A 23,686-nucleotide genomic window follows, 5' to 3' on the forward strand; every position below is an offset into this window, starting at 1 on the left:
GTAGGCTTTGTTAAAGAGATAAGTCTTTAGAGATTTGCGGAAGTTAGTTAATTCGTTAATCGCTTTCAAGTGAGTTGGAAGTGCATTCCACAGCTGTGTACTCATATAGGAGAAGCCGGTCGCGTGTGTTAGTTTGTATTTTACTCCTTTGCAGCTGGGGAAGTGGAGGTTGAGAAAGGTGCGGGAAGATCTTTTAGCATTTCTGGGTGGCAGGTCCACGAGGTCTAGCATGTAGGTTGGAGCATCTCCGTAAACGATTTTATGAACAATTGTGCATATCTTTAACGCGATGCCAGCATAGTTTCTTTCTTAGAGGTTTCACAGAGTGCCCTCCAAAACCGGGATGTGAACTGTGTGTGGGAAAACGTGGGATACAAATGAACCATAAATAAATAAAACCTCTATCGATGACATACATACAAATGAACCATAAATAAATAAAACCTCTATCGATGACAATCCGCTGAGGTAGTCCATGCAGGCAAAAGATGTGACTGATGAAACTGGTGGCAAGGGTGGAAGCCGTGGGTAGCGCTTTCATGGCTACAAAATGGGCCATCCGAGAGAACCAGTCGATAACCACCCAGATAACCGTGTTCCCCTGGGAAGATGGTAAGCCACTGATAAAGTCCATCGATATCTCTTGCCAAGGCTGTTGGGGCACAGGTAGGGGCTGCAGTTGCCCCCAAGGCCTTCCATGGGACGATTTACTCTGGGCACAAATGGGACAGGTGGAAACAAAATGACAAATGTCCTGTGCCATCCGTGGCTACCAGTAAGAATGAGAGATAAGATGGTAGGTCTTCTGAAACCCAAAGTGAAAGGCGAAAGTCGATGAATGCCTCCACTGGAGTACCTTTTGTCACGGTGGTGCCCAGGTTCCTTGCTTGCAGACACCTCGGCCCCCCGTGGCTAGACCTGGTGGGTGCTGGGAACTGATGGCTTACCGTTTCCCATGTTCCAGAAGATATGCTTCCAGATTGTTTTGGGAGTTTTTTTGAACTAAGCAGTACCCGTACTTGGTGAACTCCCTTGTATGCTGCCTTTATTAACCACCTAGGGAAGTCTCTACTTTGCCTTGCAACAGAGGTCTTCAGAGGAGTTTCCTTTGCTTCTGTCTGCTGCCCGGCCTGACCCGGCTTGTTTTCTGGTTCCGTTGTGTTATGATTGGGGTCTGAACCCCTCTCAAACTTACCTCTTTCCTGGGGGTCAGCTTCTTAGCTGGCTTCTGTTTCTTTGTCTGTCCTTTCTGAGCTGGCTCTGTCTCTCTGTGCTGGCAGCTTCCAGCAGCAGGGCTCTGATTGTCTCTTCACTGCAGCTGTGGGTGTAGTCTGAGTTGCTCTAACACTCTTTGGGTGTACTGGCTTCAAGTGTTTCACGGTTTTGCATTGGTGTGGGTTGGGCCTCTCTGGGTCAGTGTACTTTTGCCTAGGTCTCGGGAGTGTGACATCATCAGGGAGGGCCTTGATAAGGAAGTGGTGTTGTTTCCTTCAGAGCCTTTGCAACAGTGGTGTTTGCTGTAGGTAGGGTGGTGCAGTGTGCACTTCTGACTCTGTGTCTAGTTTCCCTGCTTGCTTTTGCTAAGGTCCAGGTTAGTGTTAGTGCAGTGTGCACTGGTGTTTGTGTGTTTGGTCCCCCTGCTTTTCCCTCTTGGTTTTGGAAGCATTGCTGTGTGTAGGGCTTTGGAAGCTCTGTTGTTGATAGAAGTACTTCAGGGTTTGGTGTTGTTAGGAACACTGCAGAGTTTGCTGTTAGAAGTACTTCTGGGATTGTGCTATTGGGAGCATTGCAGTCTTTGCTGTTGGTGTTTGGTGATTTAGAATCACTTTTGGCTTATGTGTTAGCTTCCCTTCTTTTTCCTTGTGGCTCCCCTGTCTTCCCTTTTAGTGCTAGGAGCTCTTCTGGTTGCTTGCCAGAGTAGTGCTTGGAAAGCACCTTGTTAGTTGTATCTAGCTTGCTAGAGCAGTGCTTAGGTAGCTGGTTAGTTCTGTGTTCAGCTTATTAGTGTAAAGCTCTGCTTGTAGCTTGGTGCTTAGTAGCACCTGTGTTAGCTTTGTGTTTAGTTCCCTGCTCTGTTAGTTTAGGGCTTAGGAAGTTCCTTTCTTGAGCAGGGATTAGGAGCTCCTGTTTAGTATAGGGCTTAGGAAGTCCTTTTGTCAGTTTACTGTTAGGAACACTCCTGCTGGTTTAGGGCTTGGGAGCACGTAGATCAGTTTAGGGTTAGGAGCACTTCTGTTTCCAGTCCTGGTCCCTATGTCACCCGGTATCCAGTAAGTCCTGTCGGCTACTCGAACCCAGAAGCTCAACTCCTGGGGGGCTTAGTAGCTAAGCACAGGTGAAGCTGTGCGGACCAGTCCAGCGTGCTCCAGTCCCGTGTTCCAGTCCTGTGTCCTCCAGTCCGGGGGACCAGTCCAGTGTGCTCCAGTCCGGTGTGTGTTCCAGTCTGGTGTGCTCCAGTCCAGTGTGTTCCGGTCCGGTGTGTGTTCCAGTCCGGGGGATTGCAGTCCAGTGTTCCAGTCCTGTGTCCTCCAGTCCGGGGGATTCCAGTCCAGGTGTTCCGGTTCGCTGGGCAGTGCCTGCAGTCCCTGCCGGTGTGCTTACCCAGTGTTGGTTGGTGGGTTTTGCCTGCTGCTGTCGCTCCTCGTCAGCAGCCCAAGGGCTCACGTTTGCTCCAGAGCCCGGCCCCGCGGGCTCTGAACCTGAGAACCTGACACGTTGGTTGCTTGCTGCCTGCCTGGAACCCCAGGGTGTTTCTTGGAAATACCTGCTGTTCCTGCAGTTCTGCCGTCCTGCCCTGTCCGATAAGTCCTGTCAGCCACCTGCACTCTGGGGCTCAACTCCTGAGGAACAGTGGCTAAGTAGAGGTGAAGTTTGGGCTGAATTTCCTGTCCTGCTTGCTCCAGAATGCATTGTCTCAGCTGTAGCCCTCACCTGGTAGTTCCTGTCTTGAAGCTGCTGGTACGTCTGTTCTGCCTTGGCTGTGTTTGGGTGATTCCTCCTGCCGCTGCCGCCCATTGGCAGTGGTCCAAGGGCTCACTAACCCAGAGGTTCTGCAAGAAGCGTGACAGATTGCAAGGCCATGAGCTCAGAAGAGTCACCCGTTGTTAGGGAGCTACAGAGACAAATTGCTCATTGCTGCAAACTTTTTGATGAATTGAGTTCACATGTATAGGGGCTCGCCAGGGATATGGCTCTCTGGCTGGAGCGAGTACAGAGATATGTGCAGGACAAGTACCCAGGACCGGGAACGCTGCAAGGTTCGGCGTTGCCCCTTGCACATGTGGTACCGGCTAGGGGTTCGGTCACGACAGGTATCCGTCTTAAATCACCACCGAGATATAACGGTAATCCCAGAGACTGTAGATGGTTTCTCAACCAGTGTGAAATCATTTTTGAGCTCCAGTCCCAAGATTTCCCCACAGAGAGAACCCGGATAGCATACAATATGTCTCTGTTGTCCGGTCAAGCATTAGCTTCAGCCTCCTCTATTTGGGAGAAGGACGATCCAGTGCTTCATGATCTCTAGGGGTTCCTGAAGCAATTTAGATGAGTTGTTGAAGAACCTGGGAAAGTTACTTCCGCAACTTCTGCACTATTGAGACTCAAGCAAGGCACACAGACCCTGGGTGACTATGCGATTAGGTTTCGCACCTTAGCCTCTGAATTCGCTTGGAACAATGAAAGTTTGATCGCAACCTTTTGGCAAGGGCTGGCACCACAGATTCAGGATGAACTGGCGGGACGTGAACTTCCCACCAGGTTGGATGAGCTAATCAAGATCTGTACTATGATTGATATTCGTTTCCAGGAGCGTGGCAAAGAATGGCGTGCCATAGAAAAGATAGGTATGAAGACGCCAAGAAATGCAGTTTTACCGCCGACTCCTTGGCCGTAGGAGGGTCCCCCGCAACCACCAGCAGAACCCATGCAATTAGGTCATACCCCTCTCACGATTCAAGAAAAACAGAGGCGTCGGACTCTCAATCTCTGCTTGTATTGAGGTGAGACGGGACAGTACACGGTCAACTGTCCACAGAACCCGGTTCCTTAGGGCCAGGTTTGACTGCAGGCACAGTAATAAGCCAATCTTCTAACCTTCTGCGTACCCAGTTCCTAATGCCAGCGGTACTCGACCTAGGTCACAGTCAGGAGCCTACTGGGGTCTTTTTGGTCTTTTTGGACTCTGGGGCGGGTGGAAGCTTCATAACCGCGTCTCTGGTCCATCAACTTAACATTCCAACACAGGAACTACCTAAGACCATTCCGCTTTTTTCAGTGTATGGTAGTATTCAAGTATATGTAAACACTCAAACAGTTCCCGTGAGCTTACAGATTGGCGATCACAGGGAGGATATCTCTCTTTATGTCCTTCCCTCAGCAGTACAGCCCATTATCTTGGGTCTTCCCTGGCTACAGAGACATAATCTGGTCCTGGACTAGGGAAAGGGTGAGATCGTGGACTGGGGCGAGTCGTGCCGAAAACTTTGTTTATTCCCTGACACCGATAGTGTGGTCGGTGAACAGCCGGACCAGGACTCTGATGCATGGACGGATATTAGTGACTCCTAGAACTCTACAACTGTTACGAGAGGAATGACCTGTGCATGTGCATTACCCCCGATCAGCCAGTGCCAAGCGGAATTTGGTAATGTGCCCAGGCCCCAGGGTCCGGCCAACAGGAGTTTTAAGATGATGCCCTGGGGCCGGTGGTCCCACATCCATTTAAACATTTTTATAAGCTTCTTTCCTACAGGGCTTACTTATAAGGTAAACAACTATCCAAAATCTTTCAAATCTTAGTCTTATAGTGGTATAATTATTCTAATTTCCATCCGCCCTCACAAGTGTTGCCCCTACAGAATTCTTTTGCTCCATTACAGCATGGTGATGATCCTGAAAATAGAACTGAGGCAGAAGAGAAAGAAATGAATTTGGAACAAAAGGATATGAAGGTACCCAGAGATAAAAGACAACCCCAAATCACAAATGTTGAAGCACATACCAGGAAATGTACATGGAAAGCGATGGCCACAAATGCTCGCAGTCTAAGCAATAAAGTTCATGACCTTCAAACCTGATGTTGGAGGCAAACTTAGACCTTGTTGCAATCACAGAGAAGTGGCTAAATGGTTCCCATGAATGGGATGCAAACATACCAGGCTATAATCTATTTAGGAAGGATAGAGAGAATCGTAAAGGTGGAGGAGTAGCTCTATATGTGAGAAATGATATCATGGCGACCGAAATGACAGGGACCTGGAGAAAGGAAGAAGCGATATGGATCACCTTAAAAAGAGAGGATAGAACCTCTGTACATGTGGGTGTTGTCTACAGACCTCCGAAACAATTGGAGGAATTAGATAAAGACCAGATCGCAGATATTCAAAAGTTGGGAAACAAGAGTGAGGTGCTGTTGCTGGGAGATTTCAATCTGCCGGATGTAGATTGGAAGGTTCCGTCTGCGGAATCGGAAAGAAGTAGAGAGATCGTGGATGCTTTCCAAAGCGGTTTGCTCAGACAAATGGTGACGGAACCCACGAGGGAGGGAGCGACGCTGGATCTGGTGCTCACAAATGGGGATAGCGTGTCAAATATCCGAGTGGGTGCCCACCTGGGCGGCAGTGACCATCAAACGATTTGGTTGATATTACAGCTAAAGTGGAGAGCGTCCACTCAAAACTTAAAGTCCTGAATTTCAAGCGTGCTGACTTTAGTAAAATGGGGGAATACCTGAGGAAGGAGATGATGGGCTTCTCGTAAGTGGAAGGACAGTGGTCCAGGCTGAAGGAAGCTATAAATAGGGCCACAAACCTTTATGTAAGGAAAGTAAATAAAAGCAAGAGAAAAAGGAAACCGATACGGTTCTCCAAGCAAGTGGCTGAGAAAGTAAAGGCTAAAGAGTTGGCGTTCCAGAAATATAAAAAAGCTCAAGAAAAGGAACACGAGGAGGAATACCGGATGAAAATGAAAGAAGCCAAGGGAGAGATACGTCTGGCGAAAGCGCAAGCGGAAGAACAAATGGCTAGAAATGTAAGAAGGGGTGACAAAAATTTCTTCAGGTATATTAGTGAAAGAAGAATGACTAAAAAGGGAATTGTGAGACTAAAAGATACTGCGAACCGATATGTGGATAATGATGAAGAAAAAGCAAATTTGCTAAATAGATACTTTTGTTCTGTTTTCACAGAAGAAAATCCTGGAGAAGGACCGCGATGGAGTGCAAAAAGTACAAATGAGATTGAAGTGGATAAAGCACCATTCACGGAAGAGTGTGTGTATGAACAACTTGAAAAGCTAAAGGTGGACAAAGCCATGGGACCGGATGGGATCCACCCCAGGATATTGAGGGAGCTCAGAGAGGTTTTGGCGGGTCCTCTTAAAGATTTGTTTAATATATCCTTGCAGACGGGAGAGGTTCCAAGGGATTGGAGAACGGCGGAGGTGGTCCCTCTTCACAAAAGTGGTGATAGGGAAGAAGCTGCAAACTACAGGCCGGTAAGCCTTATTTCAGTTATTGGAAAAGTAATGGAAGCGATGCTGAAGGAAAGGATAGTGAATTTCCTGGAAGCCAATAAGTTACAAGATCCGAGACAACATGGTTTTACCAAAGGGAAATCGTGCCAAACGAATCTCACTGAATTCTTTGATTGGGTGACAGGAGAATTGAATCAGGGATGAGCTATGGACGTAATCTACTTAGATTTCAGCAAAGCTTTTGACACGGTTCCCCACAGGAGGCTCTTAAATAAACTGGATGGGCTGAAGATAGGACCCGAAGTGGTGAACTGGATTAGGAACTGGTTGACGGACAGAAGCCAGAGGGTGGTGGTGAATGGAATTCACTCGGTGGAGGGAAAGGTGAGTAGTGGAGTTCCTCAAGGATCGGTGCTGGAACAGATTCTGTTCAATATATTTGTGAGTGACATTGCCTAAGGGTTAGAAGGTAAAGTTTGCCTATTTGCGGATGATACTAAGATCTGTAATAGAGTGGACACCCGGGAGGGAGTGGAAAACATGAAAAAGGATCTGAGGAAGCTAGAAGAATGGTCTAAGGTTTGGCAATTAAAATTCAACACGAAGAAATGCAAAGTGATGCACTTAGGGAATAGAAATCCTCGGGAGACGTGTGTGTTAGGCGGGGAGAGTCTGATAGGAACGGACGGGGAGAGGGATCTTGGGGTGATAGTATCTGAGGATCTGAAGGCGACGAAACAGTGTGACAAGGCGGTGGCCGTAGCTAGAAGATTGTTAGGCTGTATAGAGATAGGTGTGACAGGCAGAAGAAAGGGGGTGTTGATGCCCCTGTATAAGTAGTTGGTGAGGCCCCACCTGGAGTATTGTGTTCAGTTTTGGAGGCCGTATCATGCTAAGGATGTAAAAAGAATTGAAGCGGTGCAAAGAAAAGCTACGAGAATGGTAAGGGATTTGCGTTACAAGACATATGAGGAGAGACTTGATGACCTGAACATGTATACTCTGGAAGAAAGGAGAAACAGGGGTGATATGATACAGATGTTCAAATATTTGAAAAGTATTAATCCGCAAACGAACCTTTTCCGGAGATGTGAAGGAGGTAGAACAAGAGGACATGAAATGAGATTGAAGGGGGGCAGACTCAAGAAAAATGTCAGGAAGTATTTTTTCACGGAGAGAGTAGTGGATGCTTGGAATGCCCTCCCGCGGGAGGTGGTGGAAATGAAAACAGTAACAGAATTCAAGCACGCGTGGGATAAACATAAAGGAATCCTGTTCAGAAGGAATAGATCCTAAGGAGCTTAGCCGAGATTGGGTGGCACAGCTGGTGACGGGAGGCAGGGATAGTGCTGGGCAGACTTATACGGTCTGTGCCAGAGCCGGTGGTGGGAGGCGGGGCTGGTGGTTGGGAGGCGGGGATAGTGCTGGGCAGACTTACACAGTCTGTGCCCTGAAAAGGACAGGTACAAATCAAGGTAAGGTATACACAAAAAGTAGCACATATGAGTTTATCTTGTTGGGCAGACTGGATGGACCATGCAGGTCTTTTTCTGCCGTCATCTACTATGTTACTATGTTCTCCTTCTTTCTTTATTTTCAAAATTAAATGTCAGTTCACTTGTGTGGTAAACAGGAGTTTCAGAAAAAGTGTGAATTGTCTCTCTCTCTTCCTCAATTTTCTGGTTTACTTTCTTTCATGTACTTAGCTTAAGGAAACTTCCAGTTGCAGTCTTCAAGAGATTTCTCCTTTAACAGTCGTCTTCCAGATTCTTCTTCCTAAACTTAATCTAAAAATAAAATAAAAGGAGAAATACTGCCTCCCTGCAGTGTGTGTGGAAATATGGATTTGCCTACCTACAGCAGGAACCTGAACTGTACTAAGCTAAAGAAAATAAAATAACCAAATTTCCTACACTAATTTTCCTGACTCAAATTATTAAATTGCAAATCTATAGCCCTTTGTAGATGAGAGCACATCTTCCCTTTTGAAGTTCCTAAAATGGAGGATTACAACTGAATCTCTCTCTCTCTCTCTCTCTCTCTCTCTCCCTCACACACTCATAGATCAAATATTAAGGTTTCCTTGCTTACAGGCACTTAAATCTACTTAGCTTTTATATAGCTTATATGATTTAAGCACTCTTACACTGAAATTCACCCTTTTCTATTCTTCATAAACTTCAAGTAATCCTGAAATATTCAGATCCTTTTCTCAGTAGAGAAACCTCAAACTTGTAAATCACCACTCTCTTTTCACTCATATTTTCTCATTTACCACATAATCAGCCACTCTTTTATAATTTCAGTCAACTTAGATCAAACAACAATTCTTTCTTTCCATTCATACACACCGAGCTCAAAGCTGCATGATGTCTGTCTTGGCCAAATCTTCAGTTGTTCTCTCCTCTCTATTCCCGGGCAGATTGTCTAACAGGAGCTGCTCATCCAATCAGAGAGCTCTATTTGAATGCAGATTAACATACAGACACTCTAATGGGAATTTTTAGTCAAAAACACTAGCTAAACCCTTCGTTTTTGGATCAAACTTCACATTTTTTATCAGAGCCATGCCCTAACATTAAGGCTGTAAACATTTCAAACAATTTTTACCTATAAATATGCAAATGAGAACCTCCCCAAAACGGACTAATTTGCATATGATTTAAACAAATTTGAGTACATAGCATACCAGTCCCATCTCCTAGCACCTAAATTCTGCAATTAGATGTAATGCAAATATTTTTAAAACTTATAATTAGCACTTTTAAAATCTCAGGTCTCAGTGCAAGTCTCTATAGTATGAACTGCTCATGTGCAGGAAGTCCTCATGGTTAAATATCTCCATGACAACCCAGGACACCTCCAGCCAACCCCCCTGCTCGCCCAGCAGTAAGGTAATCAAATTAAACCAATTTGTACAACTGATTACAATAAGCCAGTGGATATCATCTTAAAAAGTTAAAACAAGTATAAATAGTATTCATAAAACCAATCAGATGACAAACACCTTGATAGTCATAGCCCTGGGATCGATCATCTAGTTCAAACTCAATTTAAAGCCTGAACTAAATTCCAGAGAATCCAATATAAATACATGTACAGAATCCAATAAAAAAGAGATTGAAATGAAAGCAGATATCTGTATGAATATCATTAATGCCATTATTTAAAAATGAAGGTTTGTAAATAGGTCATACTGTACCTTCAGTTTCTTCCTAAAAATTAAGCCCAAGAAGCAGCCAATTCCATCAAAACAGTTCTAAAAGCCCATGTGCACGAAAGCTCAGTCTGGCTAATTAATTTATTTTTCTTTTGGGTAGCTAGTGAACAAAAGCTAACAATTATTTTGAAACACTTCTGTATGACAAGTAATTTATTTTTATTAGGGATGTTAGGCTTTGTTCTTTTAGGACCCTGTTGTGCTAAAACTAGCAGGTGCTAATGCTAGAGATACCCCTAGGAATATAGTAAGTGTCTCTATTGTTACAGCGCATACTAAAATGTTGGCGTGCCTACAGCGTGGCTTAGTAAACAGGGTCCTTAGGGGCCCTTTTACTAAGGCATGCCTAAAAGTGGCCTGTGCTGGTATAGGCACATGTTTTGGACGCGTGTCGGTCCATTTCCTGAGCACTCCTGGAAAAAAGGGATTTTTTTTTAATGTGCCAGAAAATGGATGTGCGGAAAAATGAAAATAAGCACACGTCCATTTTTGGTCTGAGACCTTAAGGCCACCCATTGACTTAGTGTAAGGTCTCACGTGCTAACCAGGCAGTAAGTATCCAGTACACACCAACTGCTGATTACTGCCAGGTAAGCGTATGTTTTGGATTTGCTCCAAAAATGGAATTACCACATGGGGCATGCAGTAGCCGGGCGGTAGTATCAATGTGATGTGCGTCAGATGTACGTAGGTGCCTGTGCACCTTTGTAAAAGGGACCCATAGTTTTTGTAAGTCAGAGTAGTAGGTACTCCTGGACCTGCTGGCAACTTCGGAAAGGAGAAAAGTACCCAGAAAAGAAAGATGAAGAAAGAAGTATCAAAGAAAGTATGACATTCAGCTAAGTTCCTGAACTGAGAGCCTATAAAATAAAGAGAAAAAGAACTGAAAAAACAATAATAAAGAGTAGAGAGGAAAGTCTAAGAGGAAAAATAATAATAATACCTGTTTTGGGATCCATCATTGAAGTCATACCTATAAAACAAAAATCAACTTAAATTATCTTTCGCAAAGGTTAACTAACTGAATCAGCTAGCTTACTGGTTTAATTTTATATTATTTCTAAAATAAAATACTTATCTGATGCTATTTTGAAAAAGTTGAAAATGTTCTTGGTAAGTTCATGAAGGTTAAGCTGAGAATCTTATAAAAAAGGAAAATGGATAAAACCTGCTGTTAGTTTATTAAATTGCTTGATAATAAAACTTATGTTTATTGTTAAAGTCTCTGTTTTGGCATAGAGTTCATTGGGGAAACTTCATAACAATTTTTTTTTACATAAGTGTAATACCTTGCTCTGCCACCAGTGGGCTTTCATAAAGAAACCAAGACATAAAAAATTAAGTGGTCCTTTTACCAAACTGTGGTAAAAATGGCCCTAGAGTCCTGCGGTAGTGACAGGGGCCATTTTGCCATGTGCCTGGACCCTTTTGCTCACTTAACATAGCCATGCAGGTGGGAGCCCCTACTGCCACACATTGAGGTGGCGGTAAGAGCTCCCATGGTATCCCAGCAGTAACAGCCAGGTTAGCACCATGTCCATGCTATAAAATTATTTTCTGTAGTGCCGGAAATGGCACACGCTGAAGCCAAAACTACCTCCAACGTTCACGTTGGGCCGGTGGTAGTTCAGGGTTGCTGCATGGTAACCCTTTAGTAAAAGGGACCCTGAGTGCCAAGTTAATTGAAGCAGTACAGGGAAGTTGAATGGTCATGAGATTGTCAAAGTGTGAGTGGAGAGATCTGGTTGGGACATAAGGAATCAATAAATTGGAAAGGTAGTTATGAAGACTAATGTGAAGCATGGTGAGTAGTGTGTGTTAAATTGGGTACACACCCAATTTATGTGCACACCTTAATTGAGAAACAAGTCAATCAGTGGAGTGAAGGAGTGGCCTAGTGGTTAAGGCAGCATTCTTGCAATCCTGAGGTGGCCAGTTTAAATCCCACTGCTGCTGCTTGTGATCTTGGGCAAGTCACTTAACCCTCCATTGCCTCAGGTACAAACTTAGATTGTGAGCTCTCCTGGGACAGAAATATCCAGTGTACCTGAATGTAACTCACCTTGAGCTACTACTGAAAAAGGTGAGAGCAAAATCTACATAATAAAATAAATCAGTGATAATAACTGTCCAATAACAACCAAATTATCACCATTGGCAACAATTGGAATTTACATATGCTTCTGTTACTGTTAGATTGTAAGCTCTCTTGAGCAGGGACTGTCCCTCCCCGTGTTTAAACTTGTACAGCGCTGCATAACCCTGGCAGCGCTATAGAAATGCTAAGTAGTAGTAGTAGTAGTAGTTCTTTTTAGGCATACTCTAAAAAGAAGCACATGTAAATTCCAACATGCATAGCTGAAAAGGTGACGTGACCATGGGAGGAGTGTGGACATTTTGGGGCTTTACTCAAATTTATGCACATTGTTGTAGTATTTAGGGGCATGCACCTATTTAGATTGTAAACTCTTTAGAGCAGGGACTGTCTCTTTGTGTCAGGTGTTCAGTGCTGCATGCATCTGGTAGCGCTATACAAATGCTAATAATAATAATATTTAAACCATGCCTAACTTTAGATGCATGCAGAAAAAGCACTTAGTGCTATTCTATAAACCGCACCTAGAGTTCAGACGCCATTTATAGAATCTGGCCCTTTATGGGTTTCGATCAGAACTTTGAATTTGGCAGTATAAATATACAAGAGGTGTTGAATCATTCTCCAAGGACGAGCAGGCTTGCATATTCTCAAAAGTGGGTAGACACCAATCCACGTCGCCCAGTCCAGTATTTATGCCAAAGTAAAAAGTTAAACCTTTGTGAAGCGCAAGCCGTGCTTTACTGCGCACACTCAAGTGCCTGCGTGAACACGGTCCCCTTAATTCTTTTTTTCCACCTGAGGAGCAGCTGTGGTTTTTTTCGGTCTCTCCTCACACGTCTGGTCTAAGAGCTTGTTTTGAGTGTTTACTTTTGTTATTTCATTGTGGGTTTTTCTTTTGAAACTTTTAAACCCTGCCCTTTATTTTCTTAGCATGTTTTGCCTAAGTTTAAGTTTCCTTTATTTTTCAACATCACGGGCCACTTTTAGGCCCTGACTCTGGTCGAGTTCTTCCCTTCTTTTTTTCGTGCTTTTGCCCCTTTTTCAGGCACCGAGTCATTTGATTTGGCTGGCAAGGTTTTCCCATCCATGTCCACGAAAACTCCTAGTTGTTTCAAGCGCTGTACCCATCTGGACCATCTTGAGGAAGGACACCCATTCTTGATGTCTGCAGTGTCTTGGGCCCTGTTGTGTTCTCTGTCTTCACATGAAAAAGAGGACCCAGTTTTCCCAAGATGCTCAATGAGAGAAGATTTTTGGAGCCAGGTCCGGTTCCTTGACGTCAGCATCAACATTGAGCATCTCACCGGCAACAAGAGCCTCAGTAAGCATGGCTGCTTCAAGACCTGTAAACACTGGAAGCAGCGAGGTGTCAAGTGGGTCTTCAACTGTCTGGAGGCCTCCTGCTATGCAGGCTACCCAGGACTGTCTATTGTCAGACCCGGCCCAGAGACAACGTGAGGATTCGACGTTTTCCTCGTCGGCACCGAGGAGCCTGGATGGACCGTACAGGTCTTTATCTGCCATCATTTACTATGTTATGTTACTGTGATGTACTTTTAGGCAAAGGCCAAGAAGCACAGACATAGGTCACCCTCGATACATGGTGCTGGGAGCTCCGGAGCACCGAAGTACTCAGCACCCAAGAAATGTTGGTGCCAGGAGGACCGCTTTCCCTCCATACAGGAGGTGCTGATGCGATTGTCTCCAAGCAGCTGGGATCCTGCTCCCTTATCAGCCCCAGTGGTTCTGCAGCCTGCGCCCCAGCTGGCATCCCAACTTTTTCCCAGTGTCAGCCCTCGATGAGCGCATCCGGACCTTTCTCCCTGAGCTGCTGGATGGCCTTATGCAGTGATGTGCATTGGTATCAGGGGTTTTTGCGACTGCCATACCTTCCACTGCAGCTCTGCCTGGCCCTCAAACTGTGGTGCCATTTTTGATGCCGGTGCCACATCCAGTTCCTGGTGTTGACTGCCATCCAAGCTGGTACCTTTCGACGTTGATGGAGCAAACTTCACCAGAGTCGAGGAAGGAGCTGGCTTCTCGATGCCACTATTGAGGACATGGCTCCTCGGCATCAAGGAAGATTCGGTCTCGGACATCCCATGGGGAGATTCTGTCCGACACTGAGAAGGAGCACTCATGGGACTCTGAGGAGGATCCTAGATGAGTCTTACTGGATCCTCTATGAGCCCTCACCACCACCTGAGAGGCTTTCTTTCCCATCTTCCGTCAAAGAAATGGCCATTCCATTTTCTTTGGAAGTGCAGGATGAGCCCAAGGCCAAGATGCTTGAGGTCCTGGACTACACATATCCTCCTAAGGAGGCTGTGATGCTCCTCTCCATGAGGTATTCAAGGAAGTCCTCATCAGGAACTAGCCGTCCCTTTCTGTCAGTCTCTGTTGTGCCCAATAAGACTGACACCCAGTATAAGATCCACAGTGAGCCTGGGTTGATAAGGCCTCAGTTGCCTCACCATTCTTTGATGGTGGAATCCACTCTCAAAAAGGCCAGGAGTACTAAGGACTATGCCTCAGATCCCCCAGGCAGAGAAACTACTCTGAATTCTTTTGAGAGGAAGATGTACCAGGCCTCAATGCTGATCTCCCGAATACAGTCATACCAGCTCGTCATCAACATTTTCTTGCAAAACTCAGTGAGACAGCTGTCAGAATTGGTCGAGTTGCTCCCTCTGGAGTAAGCCGAGCCTTTTCGCCAGTTGGTCAAGCAGCAGCATTTGTGTCGAAAGTTCTTGGGCACTTTTGTTGTGGCATCCAGGATCTCAGTCCAAAGTATAGCATTGCGCAGACTCTCACGGCTGCTGGTTTATGATTTGGAACAATCCGTTCGGCAGAGGTTGGTGGATGCCCCTTGCTAGGGGGATAAACGTTTTGGAGAGGTTGAGGAGGTTGCTGACCAGATTAAGAAACTCACCTTCCCACCGAAGTGTATCATTCTCACTACCTAGGGGTGTATACAGCTTTTGCGCGGCTGTGCTGGTCCCCCTTCCCCAGAATAGGAAGTAACATCAGAGGGTGCAGGGAACTGGGAGAGCCAACAGTTGTGCAAATGCTGCATGTACCCACTTACTGCCTGCTCTCAGAGCAGACCACCCCCACCGCCCCGCCCTTGGTTGGCTAGAGATTCAAGGCATTATCACGGTCATGCTAGTATTTTATAAAGACAAGCAAGTACCTAATTTTAAGTTAGCCTGTTTAATTTATAGGATATTTGATAGTTCTTGTCCTGGTTATTTGTTTGTGTTTCCATCGTCTCCTTCATTCTCTAGATCAGGAAAGACTCTTCTTCTTCTTTATTTTCTATTGCTATTTGGAGTTAATTTTTTTTTTTAACACTAGAACCCTCTTTTTCTTGCCAGGTTGTTAATTCTGGTGTTCCTTGACTGTTTCTCTTAGAACAACATCAACTTAATTGAGTTTTCATAAGAATTGTAAGACTTATCTATTTCAAAAATGCTATTGTTAAACTGTCCTCTTCATTCTGTCTTAACTTTTGTTATCCACTTTGAACCAGTAATTGGGAGTTGGCGGGCGATGACAGCCAAGTCGCATCATAGATCACATCACAAATAAGCTCAAAAGAGGTGCATTTTGGCTGCCTTAATCTAGGCTCTTCCTTATAAAATTAGCCTCTATAGTAGGGGTTCTCAAATCCAGTCCTCTAGGTTCACAACCAAGCCTGGTTTTCAGGATTTCCACAATTAATATGTATGAGATCTATTTCCTATTCAGAGTGTTATAAATAGAAATAAAACAAAACAGAGAAAATAAAACAAGATGATACCTTTTTCATTGGACTAACAATACATTTTTTGATTTGCTTTTGAAGGTAACTAATAAAAAATGGTATCATCTTATTTTCTTTTCTTTTCTCTTTGTTTTATTTCTATTTATTACCTTTAAAAGTGGACTAGCATGGCTACCACATCACTATATTCAGTATGGAAATCCTGAAGACTAAGCTGGGTTGTGAACCCTGAGGACTGGATTTGAGGACCCTTACCAAAGAGGTTCATTTTATAAGAGCTTAGATTAAGGCAGCCAAAATGCTCCTCTTTCGAGCTAATTTTATAGAGACAAGTAGGTTCCTGGTTGCCTTTATGAAATACTAGCATAATTGACAGAGAAAACCTTAAATAAACAGTACAAGAATACTTGTGACCTTTATACATTTTCATAGATATAGAGCTGGTGTAAATGTCAACATGTTAAGTTCAAGTGTGATTTTGATCACTTATACCAGTACTTTAGAAAGGAAAATAGACTGAACATATAGATGCCTTTTAACGTATTTTAACTTCCTGCATTATTATAAATTCACTCCATCAGAACAATTATATAATGGATGCCTTCATTTAGGGCCCCTGTTGCTAAGCGGGTTTACCGTGCACCAATTTGGAGCAACCGCTGGCCCGACGCAGGCACGGGTGGTAGTTCCAGCCATAGAGCATGCCATGTCCCACACTAGGGAAAAATCAGACCCAATTTGTTAGCTCAACGCTACCCAAAGGTAATCGTACAGCACCGCAATGGGTGGCAGAAAGTGCTCTTCCCCCCTCCCCCGCATGACCACACAGTAAGAGCAATCTTATCGCATAGGCACGTTTTTTTGCAGCCTTTTTACCCACTGCAGTAAAAGGGGCCACAGTGCACAGTAAAAACAACTCCCACTGTTAGCTCAGGGCCCTTATCACAGTTTAGTAAAAGGACCCCTTAGATAGCAAAAGGGATCCTATGTGGAGCTTCCTCTATAAAGGAAAGTAGGTGCCTACTTTCTACGTATAAAGTGCTAGTATATAGATGTATATGTGTTCTGACACAAGCACTTATGCCAGCCCTAGAGCTTAATGCAGGAGATACTCAAATGAGTTACAATATTCCATTAGTTAAGAACACGTGCACCCTGCCCACACTCTGTGCAGACTTCATCCATATGAATGGCCACCTGCAAACTATGTATTTATTTATAATGACATTTGTATCCCACATTATCCCAGACAGAGGTCAGGATCAATGTGGCTTACAATCCAGACAATTTAGTACATACATATAGATATAAATCTTCTGGTAAAGGAAAAATGCTGTATTGAAACTATGAATAGACTTACAAAATAGCATGCAGCCGAATTATTTTCACTATTCTGTTCACATATGTGAGTACATGCAGCCTAGCTTCAGCTGGCTTCTTATAGAGTTACCTCTTCAACTTTACACACTGAAACACTTTATTTAAAATAAAATTACTTCTTCAGGCTATGGGATTTCATTATATAAGATAAGAAATGGCACAGTAGGTAATGATTATGATGCATTTGAATATCTAAGAGGGACTTTTACTTAGGCACACTGACCTTTTTAGCATGCATTAAAGATAGGTGCGTGTTAAATGTAAAGATACCAATGTATTCCTATGGGAGTCTTTAGCGTTTAGCACCTACCTATTTTTAACACACGCTAAAAATGCCTGTGCACCTAAGTAAAAGACCCCCTAATTGAATTACAAAATTATCAAACACTTGAATATATATTAAACATATGAAAATTATGCTTACAGCTATCAATTACGTTACTATCGGCATCTCTTGATCTTTTACTATGCCATTGAGGAGATCAACCACAATCCGAACATATTGCCCAACATTACCTTGGGATTCCAAATAACTGACTCATGCACCGAGGCAATTATTTCACTGTGTGCAGCTTCGATTATCTTATCAGGGAAAGAGAATCCTATTCCTGGATACAGTTGTCACCAGCATGGTCAGTTGGCTGGTGTCATTGGAAGTCTCTCTTCAGCGACATCAGATGCAATATCCAAACTTACAGGAATTTATAGATATCCACAGGTACAGGAAGAGCCTGTCTCAGTTTTTAACCTCTATGGTTTGCTGTACTTTTGTCTACTTTGTCCTGTCCTTGTCTTGCAGGCCTTTATTAATGCTGGTATTTTTTGCTGGTTGATATTTTGCTGAGATTGTGAGAGTTGCGCTAACTTATCACCTTGGTTTAGAACCATTTTAAATCCTGACAGAGCTATTATAAGACCACCAAAGAGGAAGGTGCCTAAAATGAGACATAAGATCATGACAGCAGATAAAGACCATCTGGAATATCCAGTCTTCCCATCCAAGAAGTTTCAGCAGAAGAAGGAATGCTTTTGCTAATATGACTCTTTATTTCATGGATGGCAGGACAACTCCTTATTTTAGCCTTATTAGATAGATAGATAGTTGATAGAGAGAGAGAGAGAGAGAGAAATAGCTGCAGTATTGTCTAGGAAATGAATAGTATACTTGATTTGATAGTTCACTTTTTATTGGACTACCCTACTACATTTACGAGTTGCCTTTGAGACTATAACTTTATAAAAATTGTTCAATGCAGTTTCTTGATTTTTCCCACTTGTTAGCTTCTCAGTGATCTTTCACAAATTGAAGCAAAACAAAAGTCTTGTTTTCTACTTTTGAAGGCATCTTCTTAGCTGAGTGATGACTTCAATAACATGGCTGTCTGCTTCAGTTGAAAAATTGTGTGTAGCACCCAAACAGTAGCATCAAGAGCTAAAACAAATAAAAGATCAACAGCTCCTTTGTTTCTGCTTTATTTTAATCACAGATCAGTTATGGAGCAATGGATCTGCTCTTCAATAACCGTATGGAGTTCCCATTCCTTTATCGCACGGTCCCGAATGATCATTCTCAGTATCAGGGTATGATTCAGCTCCTGAACTTCTTTAGATGGAACTGGGTGGGGATTCTCACCTCAAATAATGAGAGTGACCGGAGAGGCTGTGAAGAACTGAAAAGGGAGATTATCAGGAGTGGCAACTGTGTAGCTTTCATAGAAGCGATACCCAATGTCCGTGACATTTCTTGGCAAGAGAGCACCAGACTTACACAGATTATTAACATGGTCTACAACTCATCAGCCAATGTGGTTATTCTCTACAGCACTACCAGTCACTTGGCAGTGGAATTTTGCATATATGCAGAGTGGCGTAAAATTGTCAACAAAGTGTGGATCATCTCTGCTGCCACTGCCACCTCTTCCCTTGCAAAGATAAATATCCCAGGCACGATTGCAGCTTGCATCACATTCAATGGCTCTCTAGCATTTACCATTGCTAAAGGAGAGATCCCAGGTTTCAAAGATTTCCTGTACAATATCCACCCATCCACATTCCCAGAACCCTCTTTCCTGCAGCTTCTATGGAAGCATGCATTCAATTGTGATCCATTGTCCAATTTATCCAAATGCACAGGGCAGGAGATGCTGTCTAACCTCGCACATATTCAGTTTGATGTGGATAATTTTCATTTAACTTATAGTCTCTACACCTCTGTCTATGTCCTGGCTCACGCTTTGCACAACATGTACACAGCCAAGAGTCAAACTGTGGGAGATATAAAATTGGAATTCCAGCCATGGCAAGTAAATATTTCCAATTGTGTTTGAGTAAATATTATTCTGTACTGTAATATTTCTTAGGTCTGCTTTAGTAAGACTTATATTCCCAGTTTCATCACTTTGAGGATAAAATTTAGCAAATAAGGAACATTGTAATATAGTAGATGTTCAAGATTCAGATTGAAGAACTGAACTAGCTTGAGTAAAATAAAACCGTACGAAACCCAATTATATTCCTCCTCTCAAACCATATGAAGTTGGGGTAAATTAGAAGAAAAGTAAGGAAGGAATTATTTCTAGATGGAGTAGTAAATTATTCAGATTACACCAAAAGGGTATTGCATTTTAATTCTCATTCTTATAGCTAAAAAATGTAGATATAGATTTATAGATAGTGTGACACCTTTGGAGTGTCAGCAATGCCACACCTGGATTGTAGGAAATCCCTGGGAAATATGGCAAGCCCATAACAGTTAAAGGAGAAATATGTCCTTTGGGGAGTAGCTGAATATAGCTAAAAAGTTTTAGGGTCCTGTTTACTAAGCTGCACTGTAGGTGCACTAACTTTTTAGCATAAGCTAATGCTAGAGACACCCATAGAAATATATGGGTGTCTCTAGCATTAGTGCACGCTGATTTTTAGCATGCGCTAAAATGTTACACATCTACAGTGTAGCTTAGTAAATAGGGCTTTTAATTTGCACCTAATAATAGACTGGGTCTGAAAGCAGGCTGGGATGGAGGGAGAGAATTCTTCCTAGACATGTTTGCTTGTTCCCAGGAGGGAATTTCCAAAGGTTAAGAATAAAAATCCTCACCTAGTAAAGTCGCATGAGAATGCTCATGGGAAAACCAGGAAAATATGTTTCTGACAGTTGGGAAGAGGGGCAACTAGGCTGCCAACCATCCTGCTAAACTGAAGTCCTAGGGAGGAGTCACTAGGGGCCCCTTCTACCAAGCTACGGGAAAAGGGGGCCGGCGCTGGCATCGGCGCGTGTTTTACACATGTGCCAAGGCCCCCTTTTACCTCAGCTGGTAAAAGGAAAGTCTCACTTTCCTACAGGAAATGGTGGGATGAAGTAAAGTACTAGCTACACAGCCATTTCAGGGGACAGCATTTACCACCACCCATTGAGGTGGCATAAAGGGCTCCCAAGTTAATCCGGTAGTAACCAGCTGCCCAATTACCGCTGGGTACACTCCATCACTACAAAAATAAATATATTTTTGTAGCGCCAGAAGTGACGGCACGGTAGGGGTGGGAAGTACTGCTGCACTGCTGCTGTAGTCCAGTGGTACTTCCTGTATAGTGAGCGGTAAGCCCGTATTGGGCATACCACCACTTGGTAAAAGGAGGTAGTTTCCAGGAGCCATAATGAGAGAAGGGAAGCCCTCTGACCTATCTGTGCTGCATCAGCTGGGAGAGGGAGAGTGGTAACTAGCTGAACTACAACAGCAGAGAAAATGCCCCAGCTGAAACAGGGCAGCATGACACAGTTTGTTGGTACATCGTCAGAAGTTAAGCTGGGTTTCCCAACAGCCCCAGTGGCTGCTTCTTCTAGGTGCTGTTGAAATTGTATTTTTGCCTTATAAAATTATTATTTATTTATATATTTCAAACATTATTAGAAGTTCAAAACACTTGAACAAGAAAACAAGGAAAAATTAACAAGAGGAAACACAGGAAAACAATTTACTCATTGAAAAAGACAAAAACATTAACCATCATCTATCTCCTTTACAAATTGAGAGGTATAAAACCCTTCCTTATCCCCCCCCCCCCCCAAATGGAGGGGGGCGGGGACCCATAGATAAGGAGGCCTAAAATAAAACAAAATAGAATTGCAGAAAAGGCTTAGCCAAAATAATCAAACAGCTTATACATAAAGCTAATTTTGAAGATGTGGAGGGGCATAATCGAACGAAAACGTCTATCTCCATGGGCGTTTATCTCCGAGAACGGGTCCGTGAAGGGGTGGACCGAACCGTATTTTGGGAAAAAATAGACGTCCATGTTTTATTCGACAATTTGTGAGCTGGGCGTTTTTGTTTTTCAGCGATAATGGAAAATGAAAGCGCCCAGCTCAAAAACGAATAAATCCAAGGCATTTGTTCGTGGGAGGGGCCAGGATTCATAGTGCACTGGTCCCCCTCACATGCCAGGACACCAACCGGGCACCCTAGGGGGCACTTTTACAGAAACAAATAAAAAGGTAAAAGAGCTCCCAGGTGCATAGCACCCTTCCCTTGGGTGTTGAGCCCCCCAAATCCCCCTCAAAACCCACCACCCACAAGTCTACACCATTACTATAGCCCTAAGGGGTGAAGGGGGGCACCTACATGTGGGTACAGTGGGTTTGGGGGGCGGTGTGGAGGGCTCCCATTTACCAGCACAAGTGTAACAGGTGGGGGGGGGATGGGCCTGGGTCTACCTGCCTGACGTCCACTGCACCCCCTAATAACTGCTCCAGTGACCTGCATACTGCTGCCAGGGAGGTGGGTATGACATTTGAGGGTGAACATAAAAAGTTGTGAAACGGCATATTTTTGTGGTGGGAGGGGGTTTGTGACCACTGGGGGAGTCAGGGGAGGTCATCCCCGACTCCCTCCAGTGGTCATCTGGTCATTTAGGGCACTTTTTGGGGCCCTATTCGTGGAAAAACAGGGTCCAGGAAAAGTGCCCTAAATTCTCGCTAAAAACGCATATTTATTTTCCATTATTTATTTTTTTTATTTATTTAATTGCATTTGTATCCCACATTTTCCCACCTATTTGCGGGCTCAGTGTGGCTTACAATACATTGCTAAATGATGGAAATACAGTTTGTTACAATACGATTATGGGTTACATTGTGAATAGTTAAGGAAGACAGAGTCAGGTCAATCATTATCGGCGAAAGGCGCCTATCTCTGATCGGCCGATAACCACGCCCCAGTTCCGCCTTCACCACGCCTTTGACACGCCCCCATCACCTTTGTCCGCATCCGCGACGGAGTGCAGTTGAAAACGTCCAAATTCGGCTTTCGATTATACCGCTTTATTCGTTTTTGTGAGATAAATGTCTATCTCCCGATTTGGGTCGCAATATAGGCGTTTTTCTTTTTCAATTATAAGCTGGATACTGTACCACTGGATACCTTCTTTACATCATAATAAGTACATAAGTACATAAGCATAAGCACCGCCATACAGGGAAAAGACCAAGGGTCCATGAAGCCCAGCATCCTGTCTCCAACAGTGGCCAATCCAGGCTTCAAGAACCCAGCAAACCGCCCCCCCCCCCCCCAAAAAAAAGAACTTAATTCTTAATAATGTTCAATGGACTTTTCCCCTCAGGAATCTGCCAAACACCCTTTAAATTCCTTAAGGCCAGATGCTGTCACTACATTTTCTGGCAACGGGTTTCAGAGTCTAACTACACGCTGAGTAAAGAAAAAACTTTCTCCTATTTGTTTTAAATCTACCATATTCTAGCTTCATCTTGTGTCCCCTGGTTTTGTTGTTGTTTGAAAGTGTAAACAAATGCTTCACATCTGTCCGCTCTACTCCGCTCATTATCTTGTAGACTTCTATCATATCACCCCTCAGCCGCCTTTTCTCCAAGGTGGAGCCCCAATCTTCTCAGCCTTTCCTCATAGGGAAGTCGTTCCATTTCCCTTATCATTTTCGTCGCCCTTCTCTGCACCTTCTCTAATTCCTTTATATATTTTTTTGAGATGCGGCGACCAGAATTGGACACAATATTCGAGAAGTGGTCGCACCATAGAGCGAAACAATGGCATTATAACGCCTTTGTGTTTGTTTTCTATCCCTTTCCTAATAATACTCAACATTCTGTGCGCTTTCTTAACTGCCACAGCACACTGAGCAGAAGTTTTTAACGTCTTATCAACGATGACTCCCAGATCCCTTTCTAGGTCTGTGACTCCTAACGCGGAACCTTGCATGACATAGCTGTAATTCGGGTTCCTTTTACCCACATGCATCACTTTGCACTTGTCAACATTGAACTTCATCTGCCACTTGCACGCCCAATCCTCCATTGAACTTCATCTGCCACTTGCCCGCCCAATCTCCCAGTCTCGCGAGGTCCTCCTGTAATCTTTAATATTCCTCCTACGACTTGACAACCCGGAATAATTTTGTGTCATCTGCGAATTTAATTACCTCACTAGTTACTCCCATCTCTAGGTCATTTATAAATATGTTAAAAAGCAGCGGTCCCAGCACAGACCCCTGAGGGACCCCACTAACTACCCTTCTCCACTGAGAATACTGACCATTCAGTCTTACTCTCTGCTTCCTATCTTTCAACCAGTTGTTAATCCATAGTAATACCCTACCTCTGATCCCATGACTCTCCAGTTTCCTCTGGAGTCTTTCATGATGCACTTTGTCAAATGCCTTTTGAAAATCCAGATACACAATATCCACCGGCTCCCCATTGTCCACATGCTTGTTCACCCCC

The 23,686-nt window shown here is 43.9% G+C and overlaps 1 protein-coding gene across 1 annotated transcript in view; it reads left to right on the plus strand.

Moving 5' to 3' along the window:
- The first annotated feature begins 14,122 nt into the window (after window positions 1-14,122).
- LOC115458255 (vomeronasal type-2 receptor 26-like) overlaps window positions 14,123-23,686 on the plus strand; it is a 38,985-nt gene continuing 29,421 nt past the window's right edge. Inside the window, exons 1-2 of the mRNA XM_030188117.1 lie at window positions 14,123-14,446; window positions 18,426-19,241. Of these exons, the coding sequence (XP_030043977.1) occupies window positions 14,123-14,446; window positions 18,426-19,241 (1,140 nt within the window). The remainder of the gene's footprint in view (window positions 14,447-18,425; window positions 19,242-23,686) is intronic.

Source organism: Microcaecilia unicolor, chromosome 14, assembly GCF_901765095.1.
Source record: "Microcaecilia unicolor chromosome 14, aMicUni1.1, whole genome shotgun sequence".
Lineage (NCBI taxonomy): Eukaryota > Metazoa > Chordata > Amphibia > Gymnophiona > Siphonopidae > Microcaecilia > Microcaecilia unicolor.